The 17886-nt window shown below is 57.9% G+C and overlaps 1 protein-coding gene across 1 annotated transcript; it reads left to right on the forward strand.

Moving 5' to 3' along the window:
* The first annotated feature begins 77 nt into the window (after positions 1-77).
* DDX49 (DEAD-box helicase 49) lies at positions 78-10936 on the forward strand. Its single transcript, XM_039515588.1, has 13 exons — positions 78-329; positions 766-889; positions 1992-2077; positions 3192-3313; positions 4221-4408; positions 5110-5250; positions 5963-6038; positions 6422-6498; positions 7031-7128; positions 7606-7680; positions 8300-8388; positions 8804-8875; positions 9536-10936. Exons 1-13 carry the CDS (start codon positions 215-217, stop codon positions 9710-9712), a joined length of 1440 nt encoding a protein of 479 aa, XP_039371522.1. The 5' UTR covers positions 78-214; the 3' UTR covers positions 9713-10936.
* The last annotated feature ends 6950 nt before the right edge of the window (positions 10937-17886 follow it).

Here is a 17886-nt window from a genome sequence, read left to right on the forward strand (position 1 = left end):
GGCTGCGAGGGGTGGTGATGTAAAACATCGGTACCGGAAGTGGGTGCGGAGCGGGGCACACTGGGAATCGTAGTTTTTCCTAAGGACTGAGAACTGGGAGCCAATGGGAATGAGAGGAGCTGGTGACGTATATTGTTGGCGCCGGAAGTGTGCGCTTTGGCGTGTGAGGCGTCGGTGCTGAAGCTCGTTCCGACGTGGTCCCTCTCCCGGCGGCATGTCGAGCTTCCGCGGGCTCGGGCTGTCGGCCTGGCTGGCGGAGCAGGCGCAGCAGCTGGGCATAGGCCGCCCCACCCCGGTGCAGGCCGCCTGCATCCCGCCCATCCTGCAGGGTAAGTGGAGCCGCCCCCGGCGGGCCCCCCCCCAGCTCCTTCCCCCCACCGGGTTCCCTGCATCCCCCCTCCCCCCACCGGGGCCTCTATATCCCCAGCCTAGTACCCCCAGCCCCTCCCCGCACCGGGGCCCCTGCACCCCAGCCCAGTGCCCCCAGCCCCTCCCCACCGGGGCCCCTGCACCCCAGCCCAGTGCCCCCAGCCCTCCCCACCCTGGGGTCCCTGCACCCCCCCCCCAGCAAGGCCTCTGGGTCTTTCCCTTCCCTCCCCCCAATCTTAGCCCCTGTGTCTTGGGCTGAAAACGTCCCCGGGCCGAGGGTGGGAGGGGAGAGAAGAGCCTTTCCCAGGGCTGCTCCCCGGGGCTGCGCACATTTGGAGCCAGGTCTCTGCACCCTGGGTACATGCTCACCCGCCCACTCTGGTCTCTTGCACGCAGGTCGCGACTGCATGGGCTGCGCCAAGACGGGCAGCGGCAAGACAGCTGCGTTCGTCCTGCCGGTCCTGCAGAAACTCTGTGAGGATCCCTATGGTATATTCTGCCTGGTGGTGACACCCACACGGTAAGGCTGAATTGTGTCGCTTTGTTTCACCGCTTTCTAACAAATCCCATTATCTCCTGTAAGAGGCTCAGGAAGGGTCTTGCCTTAGGTGTTCGTGCTGCTCCATCATCAGGGAGATAACAGAACCTCATCTGTCACTGATCCATCAGTACCTAGTAATGGAGGTGGAGGGTGCTTTTGAGTCTGTGGAATAGCTGTACCGACTCTCACTGATGGCCCATGTTGTCCAGTGTCTTTGGCCCTGACAGTGGCCAGCATTAGATGCTTCAGACGAAGGTGCAAGAAACCCCCCTGTAGGTGGATTGGTATAATCTGCCTCCCATGAAGGGTTTATGCCTAATAGTTAGAGATGGGTCTAACCTGAAGCATGGATTTTTTTATGCCTCCCAAAACTGTTTTGTATTGGCTATAACTCCAGATATTCTTGTTATCCCTGTAAACTACTTTTCCTTTGACTCTTAGTAAATTCTTCATTGCAATGATATCCTGTGGCAATGAGTTCCAACAGTGTAATCAGGCATCTGACTGAAAAGTATTTTCAGTTTTGAATTCGCTGCCTTTTGCTTTGACTGTTCCACAGTTTCAGTGTCCCCTTCTCCTGGGGGCCAGTTTAATTCAGCTTCCCCCAAAAGAGCTCCCCTCGGGATCAGACGTCTTCTCAGCCCTCCTTGGGGCTGAGGGGATTTCCTGTCAGGCTTCTTCCTCCTTGGCATAGGAGGCCCACAGGCCTCTTCCTTGGGTAGTGCTTGTTAATTCAGGCCAACTGTGGTCTCCAACCAGCTCCCTTCTTCCCAGGCCCTTTTTACCTTAGTACTTTTCTCCCTGGATTGGGAGAGCTTAACAGGGAGCCACATTCCCCTGCCGGTGTCTCTGGGAGCACCTCCTTTTAACTGCATTCTGGGAGCCTTTGGAGGCCCAGATGCTCATGAGGTGGCTGGTTATCCGGTAACTGCTCACATGTGCGCTGAGGTGGGTTCGTTTTCATCCCAGGAAGACTGGGCTTTGATTCTCTTTCAGGGACCAGCCGTCCGTGACAAGGGTAATAACTATAACTCTGATATTTCCATGTTCTATTTTTTCCCTTTTTCTTTCTCTCTGACAGGGAGTTGGCCTATCAGATTGCTGAACAATTCCGTGTTCTGGGGAAGCCACTTGGCTTGAAGGACTGCATCATCGTTGGAGGGATGGGTATGTGCGTGCTGGTTATAAACTGGAGTCTGAGAAGACGCGGCACAGTGACGTGTCTGATTCACTTTAAGGGGCTGTGCAGTTTCAGAGCACTGCTGGCTCTGAAATCTGTGCAGTGACTGGAGGGAAAAGGTGGCTTTAGGGAAACTGTGCTTGTCCAAAAGGTGTGGAATTCTCTAGTTCCAGTAAAACCTTATGCTCACCTGAAATGGACCCAAAAAAACCCCATTGTATTTTGGTGCATTAACAGATTTCTCCGTATTTGATGTGTGACTGTCCCTTCCCAGCAATCACAAGGGGAAGGCAAAAGTAATCAGCTCCAAGGTTTTGTTGCTAGTGTCCTTTGCCATTGAACGCACAACCTGAGCAGACATAATGGTTGATGGCTGTGGGATTTGTTGTTCATTAAGAAACAAACAGCAGCCCTCAAGTGCATCTTAGTAAACTGCCAAGTTAAGCGAAGTTTGGGTGCCCATCCCTGCTTGAGGGGCCCAGCCGCTCGCTAGGGACGAGGCAAGCATTTTAAAGCAACAGCAATGTCGTTATCATCAGTCCTTGTGTAGCACCTGGTATCCAGTATCAGGGGCTAAGTGAGAGACTTTCTCCCTCAAACGTGACATTCTTCTGCCATTGAGTTGTCATCCTCTGCCTCGGGTGTGTCGGACTGACGCTCATGAAATGAGGAAGGTATCCCAGCTTCCTTGGTCTGGGATTTTCAAACACTCCTTTGGGCGGCTTTAAAAATCCCAGCTTCATTTGTTGTTTCATTGCAACATGAAGTAGCTGGAGAGGGCCCGGCTGGAAAGGGCCAAAGTTTAATGATCCTTGGTAAATAAATGATGCTGAAAAGTCCCAAATAGTAGCTGGGTTTAAGAGGAAGCGTGTTTGTCACAGTGGTTCCCTGGGCTTCTTCCTCTATGCAATGTCTGGTTTTAGTGTCCGGCCCTGGGAGACGGGGAGCGTCCTATGCTCCCCTTGTGGTCGGGGTGAGTGAAGGGCACTGAACATCTTGTAGAATGAGACCTGTGAGAGGAGACCTCTTCAGCAGGCTGGCTGCTCTCCCAGATCCTGGCCTGTGGCGTATAACTTAGCTCCCTTGGTGGTGTTTTTCCAGACATGGTGGCCCAGGCTCTGGAGCTCTCCCGTAAGCCTCACGTTGTCATTGCCACACCTGGCAGGCTGGCTGATCATCTCCGCAGCTCCAACACCTTCAGCCTCAGAAAGATAAAGTTCCTGGTAAGGCAGCTCGTCAGCTCCTTTCCCGCTGTGACCTTCTTCCTTTTTAGACACGAGAGTTGCTGCGTGTAGGGAACAAGATGTTGGGCTGGGCCAGGTGCTGCGGCTGCTTGAGTTTTCCACTGGCTGAACAGTCACAGATCCAACAGCTGGAGCCTGGAAAGGGACCAGCTTGTCACAGAAGGGGACCTGGACTCTGGAGAATGACTAGATGATCATAATGGTCCCTTCTGACCTTAAAAGTCTGAGTCAATGGCACTTGTGAGGAGCCCTTCACCATGGTATCTAGGTGCTGAAATACAGATCTTGTCTGCATTAGTGGGAACAGCCTCTCTGTGCCCCAGTGACTCTCCATCTTTCATGCAAAAGCCTCTCTTGAGTCTTGCCTGTAACCCTTCGCTTCAGTCTCCCTGTCGCACACCTCGGGCGTGAATCCCTTCATAGATCCACCATCTCAGCTGGGCTTGGAAACTGCCCCTCTGCTGCCCCCCGCCCTGTAGCTTCAATATGGTGGAGCGTTTTGGGGGCTCAGAAGTGTATGGGGTAGATGGTGTTAGGCATCATGATTGTGTTGCTATGGAACAGTCTCCCTTGTCCAGTTTTCTGTCATACCTTGGTTGTGGCTCCATGTGGTGCTAACACTTAATAGCACATTATTGTGCAAGTGTTGATTTCTCTTACAGCCTGTGAAGTAGGTGAGGATTGTCCTCCCCGGGTTACAGGTGGGGAAACTAAATCACAGTCTCTGGGCCTCAGCCACGGCCACAGAATCCATGTTAGAGCCTGGGTGGGAACTCTGCAGTTCCTGGCTGTAGGCCAGGCTGCCTCATCGGGGCCACCCCCGTCCTGGGTGGTGCTGCTCCTCTCAGCCTGGCTTGTGTTGCTTGTTTTCGGCTGCGCGTTGAAGGTTTTGGACGAAGCTGACCGGCTGCTGGAACAGGGCTGTACTGACTTCACCAAGGACCTGGAGGTGATTCTGGGGGCTGTGCCAGCGACCAGGCAGACGCTGCTGTTTAGTGCTACGCTGACAGACACACTGAATGAGCTGAAGAGCCTCGCCATGAACAAACCCTTCTTCTGGGAGTCCCAGGCCGAGTAAGTCTCCTGCTCTTTCATGTGGTGTCCCCCCTCCCAGTATACAGCAGGGAGGCTGTGAATGTCGGCACATTGGGCTTCCTCTCATGACTGCCTTGGCAGTATTGGGAATGGTCGATGCTTCTCTCCCCATTAACCACATGGTCCAAGTCCCACCCTGTGCTGTTAGGTGGTGGGGACTTGGTACTGGACCTGCTGAACCTGGCTTCCTTTGCCCGGCTTCCCCAGTGCGTTGGCTGCACCGGGTGGTCTGCCGGGGAAGGTGGCACCAGCAGCTGGGTGACTAGGGCAGAGCTGAATACAGCTGAAATTGTCACTTTCCCTTTGCCTTTACTGTATTTTGACCCCACAAACTCTGTGAACCATCAGAGAGATTCAATGTAAATTAAAGGAGTCGGGCTGCCCTGGAGTCCCCGGCGTCGGGAGCTGGGGAGCCAGTCAGACAGGCTGCCACCTCCCCAGGCTTTTTGGTGTTTTATGTTTGTTTTTGTTTTATTTTTAGTCCCGCTAGTAAAACACACGAGGGACTGGCAGCAATTGGGCCTCTCCCGAGAATCCTGGGCAGTTGTCTAACTGAACCGGCTTCATTCTCCCCTCTGCACATGGCCCCGTCTCCCCACTGTCTCCTTCGCCTCCCCCAAATCTGACCCATCTCAGGATAATGTCTCCTTCTGGGGGCCTTTCCTTCCCCTCCCAAACAGAGTGCGGACCGTGGATGAGCTGGTGCAGCGCTACCTGCTCGTGCCGGAGAAAGTCAAGGACGCGTACCTCGTCCATTTAATTCAGACCTTCCAGGATGAGCACGAGGACTGGTCCATCATCATCTTCACCAGCACCTGCAAGTGAGTCCAAAGCCACCTGCTGACTGCTGTGGCCAGGGCCACAGGAATGTTTGGGCTTTGGTAGCTCAGACCCTAAACTCCCCACTAACTATCGTAAAGCCAGGAAGGCACGTGCTGCCCTAATCCAGGCACTCCGGTGGGGTCCGAGCCCTTTTCTAGCTCCTGGGAGGTGTGAGTGCTTCTCAGTGCTGAGGAACAGCTCGCTATGGAAGGGCGAAGTCTGAGGAGCTCCACTGACCTGCTTAGTCCTGACCAAACAGTGTAGCGAGGGGCTGTGGTCACAACGGTCTCCAGCTGCATTGGGCACTGCTGTGCTGAGAGTCCTACGGGGGCTCTCCAGTGTAGGGCACCGTGGAGAGATGGAGAAGGTGACCTCTTGAGCCAGAATTTTCTGTGATTCTGCCATTGTCTCCCCATTTCCTTCCCTTGAGTGAGTCCAGTTGCAGGGATTTAACCCAAGATGTGACTGTCCCAGAGGAAATGGGGAATCCCACAGTGCTCTTCAGAGAGTCTGGGCTCCCCCAGCGTCCTGACCAGCCGTCTTTACCAGCCAGTCCAGTGGCCACCTGAGTGAGTGCCAAGCATGGACTAGGCATTCTGTTCGCCAGCATAGCCAAGGCACTGTGTACCTGGGTCACGGCAGGCTCTGTTCTAGGCCGTCGGCTTCCTCAAGGACGAGCTATGTAACTGGGAAACGTCTCTTGTTTTTAAGGAACTGCCAGATCTTGAACATGATGCTGAAGCAGTTCAACTTCCCGTCAGTGGCTTTGCATTCCATGATGAAGCAGGTGAGTGACCCAGCAGGGCTGTGCAGTGGGGTGCTGGGGCCCTTGGTGTCCCTGCGAGGAGGGGCGCACATCTTGGCTATGCTGCAGAATGAAGGCCTCAGGTTTTTACACACTTATCTGTTGAGCGAGGGCATTCAGGAAGTGGTTCTTGTTGTCCTCCCTAAGGAAGGGGCATTGCTGGCCACAAGCCAGGTGGGTGCTGTGCCGGGTTCAGAAACCCACCTCTGCTGAGGTCCCTCGCTCCTCGCCTCCCCTCTGCCAGCCTTGTCAGGGATGCACACTCCTTTGCTTATAGCTGCTTTCCCTGAAGCCAGAAATCTGTGCAGGGCATGCGGCTTCTGAGGGCTGCACATTCCTAATCCAGACTCCTCTTCCCTTTGCAGAAGCAGCGCTTTGCAGCCTTAGCAAAATTCAAGTCCAGCGTCTTTAAGATCCTCATCGCCACTGACGTGGCTGCCAGGTAGGGGAAGTGGAAGCTGCTCTCTGCAGCTACAGAGCTCTAGTGAGTTTCCTAAGCAGCAGAACCACGCAAGAGCTGTGGGGTGGAGGTTGCGAGAGGGGAGCTCATAGGTCTTGTCTGGGTCGGGGCAGGTGATTGTTCCCTTCAGTCATGGCCCAGGGTTAGGGAACACCCTGGAACTCGCTTATGCACCTGCTGTAGCTGGATTCTCTGTTCATCCCCTGCCTTGTCATGCTGTAACCTGTGAGTTCACGTGCTGCAGAGCTGCCTCGTGGGAGGGGCAGGGTAGCCTGCTGGGCCCCGAGGGGAACAGCAGGCAGCTGACTGGGCTGCAGAGTGACACGCAGGGGCAGGCTGTCTTGGTCTCTGGTTCTGAGGACTGTATGAGGAGATGGTTGAGTCCCTGGAATCGGCTTGGGCTGGTCACTGCAGGGCCTGTGGGGTCGAGTCTCCAAGGGCTCTCGGGGAACGCTGAGAACAGGAGATTCCCCATTGCTGCCTCCTCAACCCCCTTTTCTTTGCTGCGCTCCAGGGGCTTAGACATTCCAACAGTCCAAGTTGTCATCAACCACAACACCCCAGGCCTGCCGAAAATCTACATCCACCGGGTGGGCCGGACGGCCCGTGCAGGTGAGCAAGGAAAGCCAGTGAGAGGCACGGTCGGGTAGTGCCACAGTTCAAAGCAGAGACCTGGTGATGGGATTCTTGCCCGATTCCTCCTTTCATCCAGTTTAAGGAGGGACCATTAAACCCTCTGACTGACCTCGTGTATATCACAGGCCATGACGCTTCTCTCACTTACCCCTGCTGGCTGTAAGGCAGTTCCAGCTCCGCTGCTGTGCCGTGTCAGATCAGACTAGGCCACCGATCCAGCGTCCTGCCACCACCGCTCACAGCGCTGACTCCTCTTGGCTGCTATCCCACCTCTGACAGCAGCCAGTAACATGCCTCTGAGCAAGTGGGAGACCCTTCTCCTCGCCACCCCTCTCCATAATGCACCTGTGCTAATTCCTGTGGGCGAGTGGAGCCTGAGGGTGGGTTAGTCTGGGGATCGCTGCTCGTCAGAGTTCACTTACTCACCAGTGCCTTCTGGTTCTCATCCCTCAGGCCGGCACGGACTCGCCATCACGCTGGTGACGCAGTACGACATCCACCTGGTGCATGCCATTGAGGAGCAGATCAGTAAGTGAAGAGCATCAACCCAAGCATGGCTGCAGCCACAGCCTCCGACACAGAGTGTACGGCCCAGGAGCCTTCTAGCGTCAGAAAAACAGCGTCTCTCCCCTGGCTTTGCAGCCGAGACCCGGCAAATCTAGTAGCTCTGAGTCACCCCCAGGGCGGGAGCCGCCCCGATCACTAAACCTTCTGGTCTTTGATACTCCAGTACGACTGGTATGTAGCACCTCGCACCCAGTGGGGTTGCAGAGGCCTTAGCAAGGGCTGCTTCTCCCGACCCTGAGACGGAGGGTGGCAGCTGTGGACAGCAGCTCGTAGCAAGGCTGTGCAGCGCTCCTTCCGGAAGTGGAGAAGACTCCTGCCTACAGTTGAAGCGGCCATGATTTGGGGAGTCCTGGCAGCCCAGCTCTCAGTTGGGTGAAGAGACTAGGGAGGTCTCTCATTCTGGTCACCGTGGGAGGGTTGGGTCCCATTATCCCCAGGGATGCTGAATGGGCTCCATAGCAAGGGGAGAGTTCTCCAGAGCTCTGAGTCAGTAACGACCCCGATTTCCCCCCAGCAGAGGGGCTGGCCCTGCTCTCGTACCAGTCTCTAAGCTGTCCGTGTGTCTTGTGTCGCGATTTAGAAACGAAGCTGCAGGAGTTCTCGGTGGAGGAGCGTGCGGTACTCAGCATCCTCACCCAGGTGAACGTCACCAGGAGGGAGTGTGAAATCGTAAGTGATCAGAGCGTGGGGCGCCCTGGCCGGGGAGCCGGTTTCCTCTACAGCTTGGTGTGACCAGGAAACGCTTCCCCTCGAACCCGCGACGGGCTTTTAGCTTTGGCAGGGTGTGCAGCCCTCGCTTTGGAGATGCAGCTGTGGGGAGGGTTTATGGCTCGTTCCCCTTTCTAGAGGAGGCCTGTGCAGGACATGAGCTTTTGTAATGCAACTGCTGGGGCAGGGACCCAGATCTGCGGTTCCCCGTCTCTAAGGTGTGCCCGTCTGGTGATCATTGGCCTGCTCGGCAGTGCGCTGGGGGCCTGGGCTTTGGAGCGAGGCTCCGCCAAGTCCGCCTGCGACCCGCCTCGGAGCCTTGCTGCCGGTCCTACTGCCTGGCTCCTCATCGCGCTTTTGTCTTTTGCTTTGGCAGAAACTGGAGGCGACGGATTTTGATGAGAAGAAGGAGATAAATAAGCGGAAGCAAATGATCCTGGAAGGAAAGGTGAGTGATGCGCTCCAGCCACTGCCGCCAGGTCCCAGGACAAGCACTGACCTGTCGCGCAGCACGAGACACCCGCCCCCCTTCACTCCTGCAGTCTGCCTGTCTCGTTCCCCTTTGAGGAGCTTCTGTTCATCCTGAAAGGAGAATGATGAAGAGCTACTGACAAATGTGTTGTCCTGTGACGTCCTTCAGACCTGGTGTCATGTTCCTCTCCAGAGTCAGTTGTGCTTCAAAGAGCAGGGTGGGCTTGACAGGAGGTTACTCTGCAGCCCCCAGTGGGGGAGCAGAACGGGCAGTTGAGAGAGGAGCGGAGCGGCAGCATGAAGCCGTGCTAGGAAGCAGAGGAGGGCCAAGGCTGGGATAGGAAAACCAGAGAGGGGAAGGGACTTGCCCAGATTTGCATACAAGGCAGTGGCAGAGCCGGGAATAGAACCCAGGAGTCCTTACACCCCACCCCAGATTTGGACCACAGCCCTCTCCTCTGGGATGGAGAATGGTCAAGCAGGGTGAGGAAACAGAGCGAGAGGGTGCACGAATAACCAGGGCATGTGGTCTCCGGAGACGGACGGGCAGCTGGGGAAGGCAAGGGCCCTTTGGGTGGGGGCAGGGCTGACACAGCCATGCCGCATGTCGTCAGTTTCTTGGCGTCTGCCCTTGCAGGACCCGGACTTGGAGGCAAAGAGGAAGGCGGAGCTGGCCAAGATCAAGAAGAAGAACAAGCAGTTCCGTGCGAGGGTCCAGCAGACGCTGCAGGAGAAGAAACAGCTTCAGCTGAAGAGGAAGCTGCAGAAGAAGGCGCGTCGGCAGCAGAGACGGGCGGCCAAGGAGGAGACGTGAGAGCCCCAGGCGCTTACAGCTGGGGAGCGTGGGAGCTGCTGCCCAGGGCTCTGCCTAGCCCCTAGAGACCATGTGGCAGGGGTGGTTGATGTGGAAGCTTCTGACTTGATGTTGGTGTTTGAAGGGAGGGGGATCACCCTGCCAGTGTAACCCCTTCTCCTTCCCCTCCAGAGACTCAGCTGCTCTGGCCCATCCTTCTGCCTGACACGGTCTGGATGGGGCTCAAGGGGTGTCACTCCTCAGCCCCCCACGCCCAAAGGAGGGATCCAAACTCTTCTCCCTTGGGGAGCTGCTCCTGCTCATGGTGATTCTCGGTTTCTCACCTGCTCCCACCCTTCCTAGGGCTGGTGCCTGCTACTCCCTCTTGTTTACATGGGCAGCTTCTCCCCAAGTCAGAGTCTAAAAACCCTGACCCAAGTCAGCTTGTTCCCTGGCTTCCTGGCGGTGTTCTGAGAGGGTAGCAGCTAATAGAGACAGGGGAGGGGCTCCATCAGGGAGGCTGATCTGGTGTGTTTTGTGATAATTTCCCTTCCTCCTAATTTGTGTGACCCGTTATCCGAACCCTGTTTATCCCAAGGTCCCTCTGAGCCACATTTCAGATCTGTCCCCTGACCTGCAACTCCAGATGGCTCCCCAGCCCCTCTGCCCCAGTCAGCCACGTGACCATCCCAGGCTCCTCTTCCCTTCCAGGAACGGAGGTTTCCCTCCCCAGAGCCTGGTTTCAATCCCAGTATCCAACTCGACCAGGTCAGAGGTCTTTGATTCACGTCTGAACAGGATTCTCTGGCCATCTCGGGAGCAAATATCCTTAGCTCTGAACAACCCACAGCAGTTTGGATTCTGCTCCCTCCCTCCCTGACACCCCCACTAGACTCCACGGAATGGATGCTCTGGTTTGCACCCTGCCCAATGAATAAGTGACTCTTGCACCAAGAATGGCCCCAGATGTCCCATTGTGAGAACTTGACCAAGTGCACAAGGATCAGCGAACTTTAAACTCGAGGGATGGGGTGGGTGGGGGGTGTGCCATCAGGGACTGTGCTTCCCTCTGGAGCCTCAGAACTAATCACAGCTCTATGGTGGGGGGGCTCAGCTCCCGTTGCCTGGGCCCATCAGGGAAGGAAGTTATTTCTGCTTTGGTGATGGGGGATGTTTTCTGTGACTAGCATCTTCCCTGCCCCCAAGAAATATTTATTTGCAATAAATAACTGGGAGTCTGGACTCTCCTGGCTTGGGGGACTGGCATCTTGTCCAAGGGCTGTTGCTCGGAATGAGGGGTCGGTTTCACCCTGGCATATCGAGCTGGATCAGGGACTCTGCAGCCGGAGGCAGTGAGGGCAACACCCAGTTTTGTTTCAGGGCGTGGTCCAAATAGCAAACAGGTTTCTCCTAGCCAGAGTCTGCCCCGGTCCTGGCACCACGTCCCTGCTGTCATGGTGCCAGGGCAGTGGTTCTGGAAAGCTGCATCCCATTCCAGCTCCAGTCGGGTCTCTCAGCCAGCTCAGGCATGTTCTCTGCCCCAGGAGAGGGTCCTAACCCGCTTGCTGCAGAGCTGGGTCCATACACCCATCCTGGCACAGGTTTGCCATGCGAATCCCGAGCCCTCTGCATAGCCACTGGTGCAGCTCCACCTGGGGTGATGTGAACGGGCAGCACCCGAGGAGCTTGGATGTCTGGCTGGATGACTGGGGCCACGTGGCTAGAGAGGTGTGGCCCAGACTAGCCATCAAGAGGTGTCTGAATTGTGCAGCCACCTCTGCTTGGCTCCCCGGGAATGAAGAGGCCTCGAGGCCCTGCCTTGTAGACAGGGTGACTCGCTGGGTCTGGCGGCTGTTGGAACCGCACTGATCGCTCTCTGAATACGAAACGCTCCCCGAGCCCCGTGTGTGCTGATTTCCCCAGCAAACCCGTCAGCACGAGATTAATGAGGCTCCTCCCTGGGCCAGGCTGCTCTGGCGATGGCTTTGATGCTGCCTTTGTGTCGTCTCTCCTGTCGGCGGTTCCCCTCCCCTCTCAGACTCCTTGCTCTGCCTTCTGAAGTCTCTTCACTGAGCGCATCTCTCTTCATCTTCCTCCAGCACCCTGTGACAACAGGCTTTGATCATGGAGTTTTGTCTTGGCGCTTTATTCGGCTGCCTTTTCAATCCGCCGCCTCTGAGAACCAGGGCACGTGTGGGAAACGAGCCCCCTCCGTTCAGTCAGTGCAGAGTTGCCTCTCTGTGCAGCCTGGCTAGGAAAGGGGGAAACGGCCTGTCTCAGGGGCTGGGAATGGATCCTGCCCAGGTCCACAGAAAGCACCTCACCTGGTGACTGTCAGTGGCCTCGGCGAAACGCGCTTACGGGTCTTGGGCCGATTCTTCTTCCTCCTCCCATCCCTCCCTGGCTTGAAAGCTGCTTCTATCAGCTCTGCTCCCCGCTGGAATTCCTCCACCCGTCTCCCAGCAGGGTCTAGCACGGGGGCTGCGTCCGGAGCCTGCATTGAACAGCGGCTGCCTCAGTGGGGGTACAAGAGCCTCGTGCAGTGAGATCAGGGCAGGGTCTTGCTCAAGGCTCGAATGGCTGCCATGTGCAGGGAGGTGTTGAGGGCGGCGGGGGCCATGCTGGCAGCACTGTGCCGTGGGGTGGGTAGTGCCTTAGTCACGAGACCCTCCTTCCTCTGGGCACTGAACACGCTGATCGTGCCAGTGCCGTGACAGAGCCCTGAATCCCCTGCGGGGGGAGTGGCTGCATCATAGATCCGGGCCAGCTTGGGACGACCTTCCAGTGCCCTTCTCACCCCCGTTTCTCTCCCCCTTCAGCTAGTCTCCCACGTGCTTTGCACACTCAATTCTTTTCACTCTCAACCCCAGCTCCCCACCCCCACCTCTTTGAGGGCTTCCCTGGTTTGGTTGCTATGGAGACAGAACCCGGTTCAGCATTTCAAACATCTCACAGTCCCCGGTAGGCGCAGGGGGGCGTGGCCGTGTGGAGCAGCGGGCGCTGGGGGTGCTCCCCACAGACACACGGCAGAGGGTGCACAGGAGCCTGCACCACCTCTGCAGAACCCTGCTTTAACGGCCACGCTGGGTTTGTCTGGCCTGGGCTCAGGCCCTGAGGCTGGGCGAGCCTGGAGCGGGGCTCTCAGGCCCTTTTCTGGGTGTGGAACAGGCCCTCTTCCCTTCCCCCACCCCCTCTGCCGTCGGGTGAGGGGTTGGCACGGGGCACTGGTGTTCCCCGGAGTGCTGCAGGCAGGCACCAGGGTTGGGCGAGTCCTACATGGAACTGGAGCCACAGCCTGGGTCCATCCTAGGGATGTCTCCAGAAGGAAGGTCTGGGGGGGAGCTGCCCCCCGTGGGTTAGAATGGGACCCCCTGGGCCTGGCCATGTCTGCAGCATGGGGAAGAAGGGTGAGGGAGGCCAGTGGTCGGATCCAGCTGAGCCGGTGGCCCTGGTCCATCCTGAGTGGGCCGTGTCCTGCAGCCAGGGGCCTCTGGCTGTGGGAGCAGCGCCGGGAGGCAGGAGAGCTCTAATGAAACGCTCGGGTGGAGCCCTGGACCTTTGTGTTCCTGCCCCAGCTCGTCTTCAGCTCCGTTCCCCGGGGGGGGCCAGCCGGAGCCCTCAGTCCTGTGGGCGTGTGTGAGATTCCTTTCCTAGCCCAGGGCTGGCTCTGGGCCCTAGGATCCACCCCGCCCGGCTGGCTGGTTACCCGACAGCGCTGTCGGGATCGGCTTGGAACAGCTTTGCTCTCTGGCCTGTGCCAGGCAGGGTTTGGCTGGCCCCTGAGCTCCTGCTGCTCCCGTGCCAGGTGCTGCAGGCTGGCCCCCGGGGACGGGGCTTTCGCGTGGATTGTAGCTCGGGTCTCACTGCCGCTCTGCGTGCTGGCGAGCGCCCTGCCCGGTACCGCAGTGTGTTCAGGTGCTGTTTGCTCTGCACAAGCCAGGCTCTGCTGAGGGCGTGAGAACCCCCGAGTGTGACTGTTGGCTCCTTACTGGGTCCCTTCTCTGGGCAGGGTCTGGACAGGACCCTGCGGGCCACGCGGCCTGGTCAGCAGCGGCCACTAGGTGGCAGCTCTGGCCTTCTCCGGCAGCGCCCTGCAGCTGGCTCTGGCCCTCACTGGCGCAAAGGGCCCCTTGGCTGGGCTCTGGCTGGTGAAGCTGGGGGGGTGGGGGTTGCCCTGAGTGCAATGGGGGCAAATGGGGCTGAGACAGCAGCACAGGGGCTGCCCCATCCAGTGCTGCTTGCAGTGTCCTTTGGCGTTCGACGCAGTGGGGATGGTCAGGCCTCCTTTCTGTTCCCTTTGGGGCTGCAGCTTGGCGGGGGCTTCTGCTGGCCCCTCTAGCACCCCCCCCCACCCCCCGGCAGCACCCTGCCAGGCAGGCTTGGCTTTGGCTCTGTCCGCTGAGGGCAGCTCCTCCCCCTGCTGCCCCTCTGTCTGTGATGAATGCTGCTGGCTGGGCCCTGGCTCTGGCCCCCTTACAGCAGCTTGGTCACAGCTGTCTTCACTGTGCCCAACACACCTGGCCTCTTCACGTCCCCCGCCTTCCAGCCATCCCCCCGTCCATTAAACAGCCCCCCAGGCACCAGACCAGAGCATACAGAGGAGTCGTAGGGCGGGTGTGTTTGGTGCTGGGGGGGGAAGGGAATCTTTCTTTTGTGCTGGAATTCTTCCCTGCTTAAATCCACCCTCCTGCCTGCTGCAGTAGCAGCCACCTCTCCTGTGGACGCCGTGGCCTTGTCTCTGGGAGGGAGAGTGACTGTGAAGGAAGCAGGTGGTCCGGACACCCCCTCTCCCCCTTAGCGTGCGTGAATCGAAGCCGTGAGCTCAGAGCACTGGTGGCTCCTGCAGCCCAGGCTCTCTTCCTTCCATGCAGGCAGGGGGGCCCTGCAGCAGGTCACCCCCATCCCTTCCGCTGGAGGCAGGCTGAGGCAAAAGGCTTCATGTGCCAGCACTGGGGTGGGGGGAGCTCTGGCACGAGACCCCCCCTGTCGCAGAGCAGGTTGGTTTGTTCCGTTCAGAGAGCCCGTGTCCCTCTGGCTCTCAGTCGCCGCCTAGCCCTGAATGGCAAAGCTTGCTCAGTCCTGCTGCCCACTCCCTTGCCGGAATGGTTGGATCAGGTGCCATAGTGGTGCCCTGTGCAGCTGGTACTGGGTGTGTATTGCCCCACAGGCTGGAGGCAGGGCAGAGGCAGTGACTCACCCACAGTGTCCCAGCAAGTGGGTGGCCGAGCCCAGGGGTCCACTCGCAGGCCTGTCCTTCCACCCATGGGCCTGTGCTCCCTCCTCGTCCCGCCAGGCCCAACACCATGGCTAAGCATCCTGGTTCCATTGGCAGAGGGAAGTCTTTGGAGAAGCGAGCAGCCAACATCTTGGGTTGAGGGAGTGCCTGGATTCTCTGCAGGAGGCTGGCTGCAGGGCTGAGACGGGGCCATCGACCTTCTGTGTCCCATCTGCTAACTCATCTGCTGCTGGAAAGGGAGCGGGACTTGGCCAGACAAAGAGCGTTTGGGCCTCTCTGGTGGAGGTGAATGTTGCATGCTGCCAGCCCAAATGCAACCTGCCCGGTCTCTGTAACGGCCCTTTGTGCTGGGCTGCCGTCAGCCCTTAAACCCCAGTTCTGAGGCCTTTGTCAGAGGGACCTGCTCCCCAGCGTCCCTCGCAGCCAGCAGCATTAAACGATCCATTTGCAGGCCCGCTGCTGCATGAGAACAGAGCAGCAGCCCCTGCCTCCAGCCGCAGCCCCACATTGAGGCCAAGCCATTAATATCTGCCAGCAAGGTGGTCCAGGTGCGTGTAATCAGCGTTTCTCCCCCTCCTGCCTTTGGTGCAGCTTGGTTGCCTGCTGGGAAGTGAAATGCAGTTAGCTTGAGTGAGAGAAGCAGCCTATTTGTTACTAGGCCGGGCTGGTTCCTCTCTCGCCTGTCCTGCTCCCAGCCCTGCTGAGACAGAATTCCTGCCGCGAGCAGGTGGCCATGGGGCCTGATGGTGCAGCCTTGCTGCTCCCTCTGGAGCACTTAGTCTTGCAGGATGAGGCGTGCAGGCTCCGGCCCTTGCGAAAGGGATGAGCCTCCCCCCGTGTGCCTCTGCCGTAGCTCCCTGGCAGTGCTGGCACGTCCTGCAGGGCTAGAGAGCTGCTCAGATGGGCAGGGATGGCCACTGCGAGCCTGGATGGGCCAGCCACCCAGCAGAGGGGATGTGTCCCCTGGGTGCTAGCAGAGCTGAAGACGAGGCTGCGGATGGAGGTCGCGGGGGATGGAACCAGGCAGCGTCTGTGCCTGGCCTTGATCATAACTTTCCATGGCTGCAAACATTAGTGATGTCAGAGCAGGATGCAGGTGGCAGGGGGAACAGATCCAGCACCACGGCTACTCAGGCCTCTGCAGGAGCTCGGCCCAGCACGGAGCACACGGGTACCCATAGGCAGGATGCTGCTGGAGCTGTGGCGTTTCCCAGTGGGCTGGGTAGTGCTGCTGTGTGAGCAGCCTGCTGGGCTCCTGTTCCAGCTGCTGCTGCGTATTCCTGTTGCAAGAGAACTGGAGCCTGCTGTTCCCAGTAGGGGTTGGAAGGAGCCGGCCATGGGCAGAGGAGGAGAGCAGCGCGAGTGTAACTAGAATTGTCCCCACCGCTCCCGCTCTCGCCACGTCCCCGCGAGCAGAAACAGCTGGCGTGTGCCAGAAAGGAACAGGAGTAATAATCACAAATTACTGCGGGAAAGGGGATGGCAAACCTCGCCGGAGCCTCTGCGTTTATTGTGTAGAGATGAACATTTTCCATTATCCACATTTAACTGCCTCCTCTCAGCACATTATCCTCGTGGGGCAGAGGCTTTAAATGGAGAACTTTCCCCCTAGCTGTGAAGTGTAAACAGACCAGCTCCAAACTCAAAATAAGCCCTGTCCTCAGAGGCAGAGCAGCTGATGGCCCCAGCCCTGATGGGGGAGGGGGCTGGGTGACCCAGCTGCAGTTCCCTTGGCAGGTTAATCCCTGCTGGGTCCCCTCACCTGATTCCAGGATTCAATGGGAGTGGCCCATGGTCACACTGATGCAGGCCCAACACAGAGCTGTTAAAGGATTTGTGCCATGAGGGCTGATGCAGGGTCATTGTGTGGCCGCGGGCGCAGGGCATTGCCAGGAGCATAAACCCTTAGCTACGTCTGGTAAATCACATTCGTGGCGAGGTGTTCTGACTCCTTTGCTGGCCAGAGCCCTGTCCCTCAAGGATCACCGAACACGTCCCAGCACCCCTGGGAGATGATTAGCCCCTTTGTACAGCTTGGGAAGTGAAGCCTAGAGGGTGTTAGATGACTCGCCCATGGTTGCAGAATGAGTCAGTGGCAGAGTGGAGCAGTTAGGAGTCATGTCTGCTATGCTGAGCCGTGGCCAGCTGTGAGTCAGACTGAGGTGCCCCAGGCTTTGGGTGCATCTGCTGTCGGACATGCTCCAGTGGGAAATGTCCTTTTGCTGAGGGTTCCTGCTTGCTGTCCCCGGAGTGACAGACAAACTGGATGTCCCTCAGGCCAGGCCAGGTGTAGACTCTGAGGCCAGAAGGACCATTTCAATCACCGAGTTTGACCTCCTGTAGCGCACAGGCCAGAAGGCTTCTCTGTATTGATTCCTGCAGCCAGGTGTGGGAGACTCGCCCGTGCATCGCTTCAGGGCAGTAACCAAGACTCTGACCCTGCAACCTGCTAGTCATGAGATGCTTGTGCAAGGGGGGAGTGTTACACAGAGCTGGAACTGACACTTACAATCCTGACGCATGGACAACAGGGCTGGAGGAGCCTTGGGAGACTCTGGCCTTCCTCTGAAGATGTCTTAAAACGAGGCTAATGTCAGACAGTGAGAGAGAATTCAGAATGTGGGGCATTAGCAAACCACCTGCCAGCTGCTCCTGCTCTCCCCTCCACTGCCCTTTGGGGCTGCACGGCCACCTGTCTGGGAAAGACGCATCACACAGCGGCTCTTTGTTCCACAGCTGTAAGGGTTTCAGCCAGAACCCTGCCAGGCGGGTGAGATGGGATGGGGGCGGGGAAGGAGGAGCTCCAAGCCTAGCACCTAAGAACCCAGCGGGAGAACTGAAAAATAGGCAGCTGCCCAAGACTGGGACTTTGTGGGGAGTCTGGGAGCCAAACCCCATGGCGTTCAGTGGGAGTTGCTCAGTGAATTACCTTGGGGAAGCGCAGCCCAGATCTTTAGGT

Source organism: Mauremys reevesii, linkage group 26 (genome assembly GCF_016161935.1).
Source record: "Mauremys reevesii isolate NIE-2019 linkage group 26, ASM1616193v1, whole genome shotgun sequence".
Classification (NCBI taxonomy): domain Eukaryota; kingdom Metazoa; phylum Chordata; order Testudines; family Geoemydidae; genus Mauremys; species Mauremys reevesii.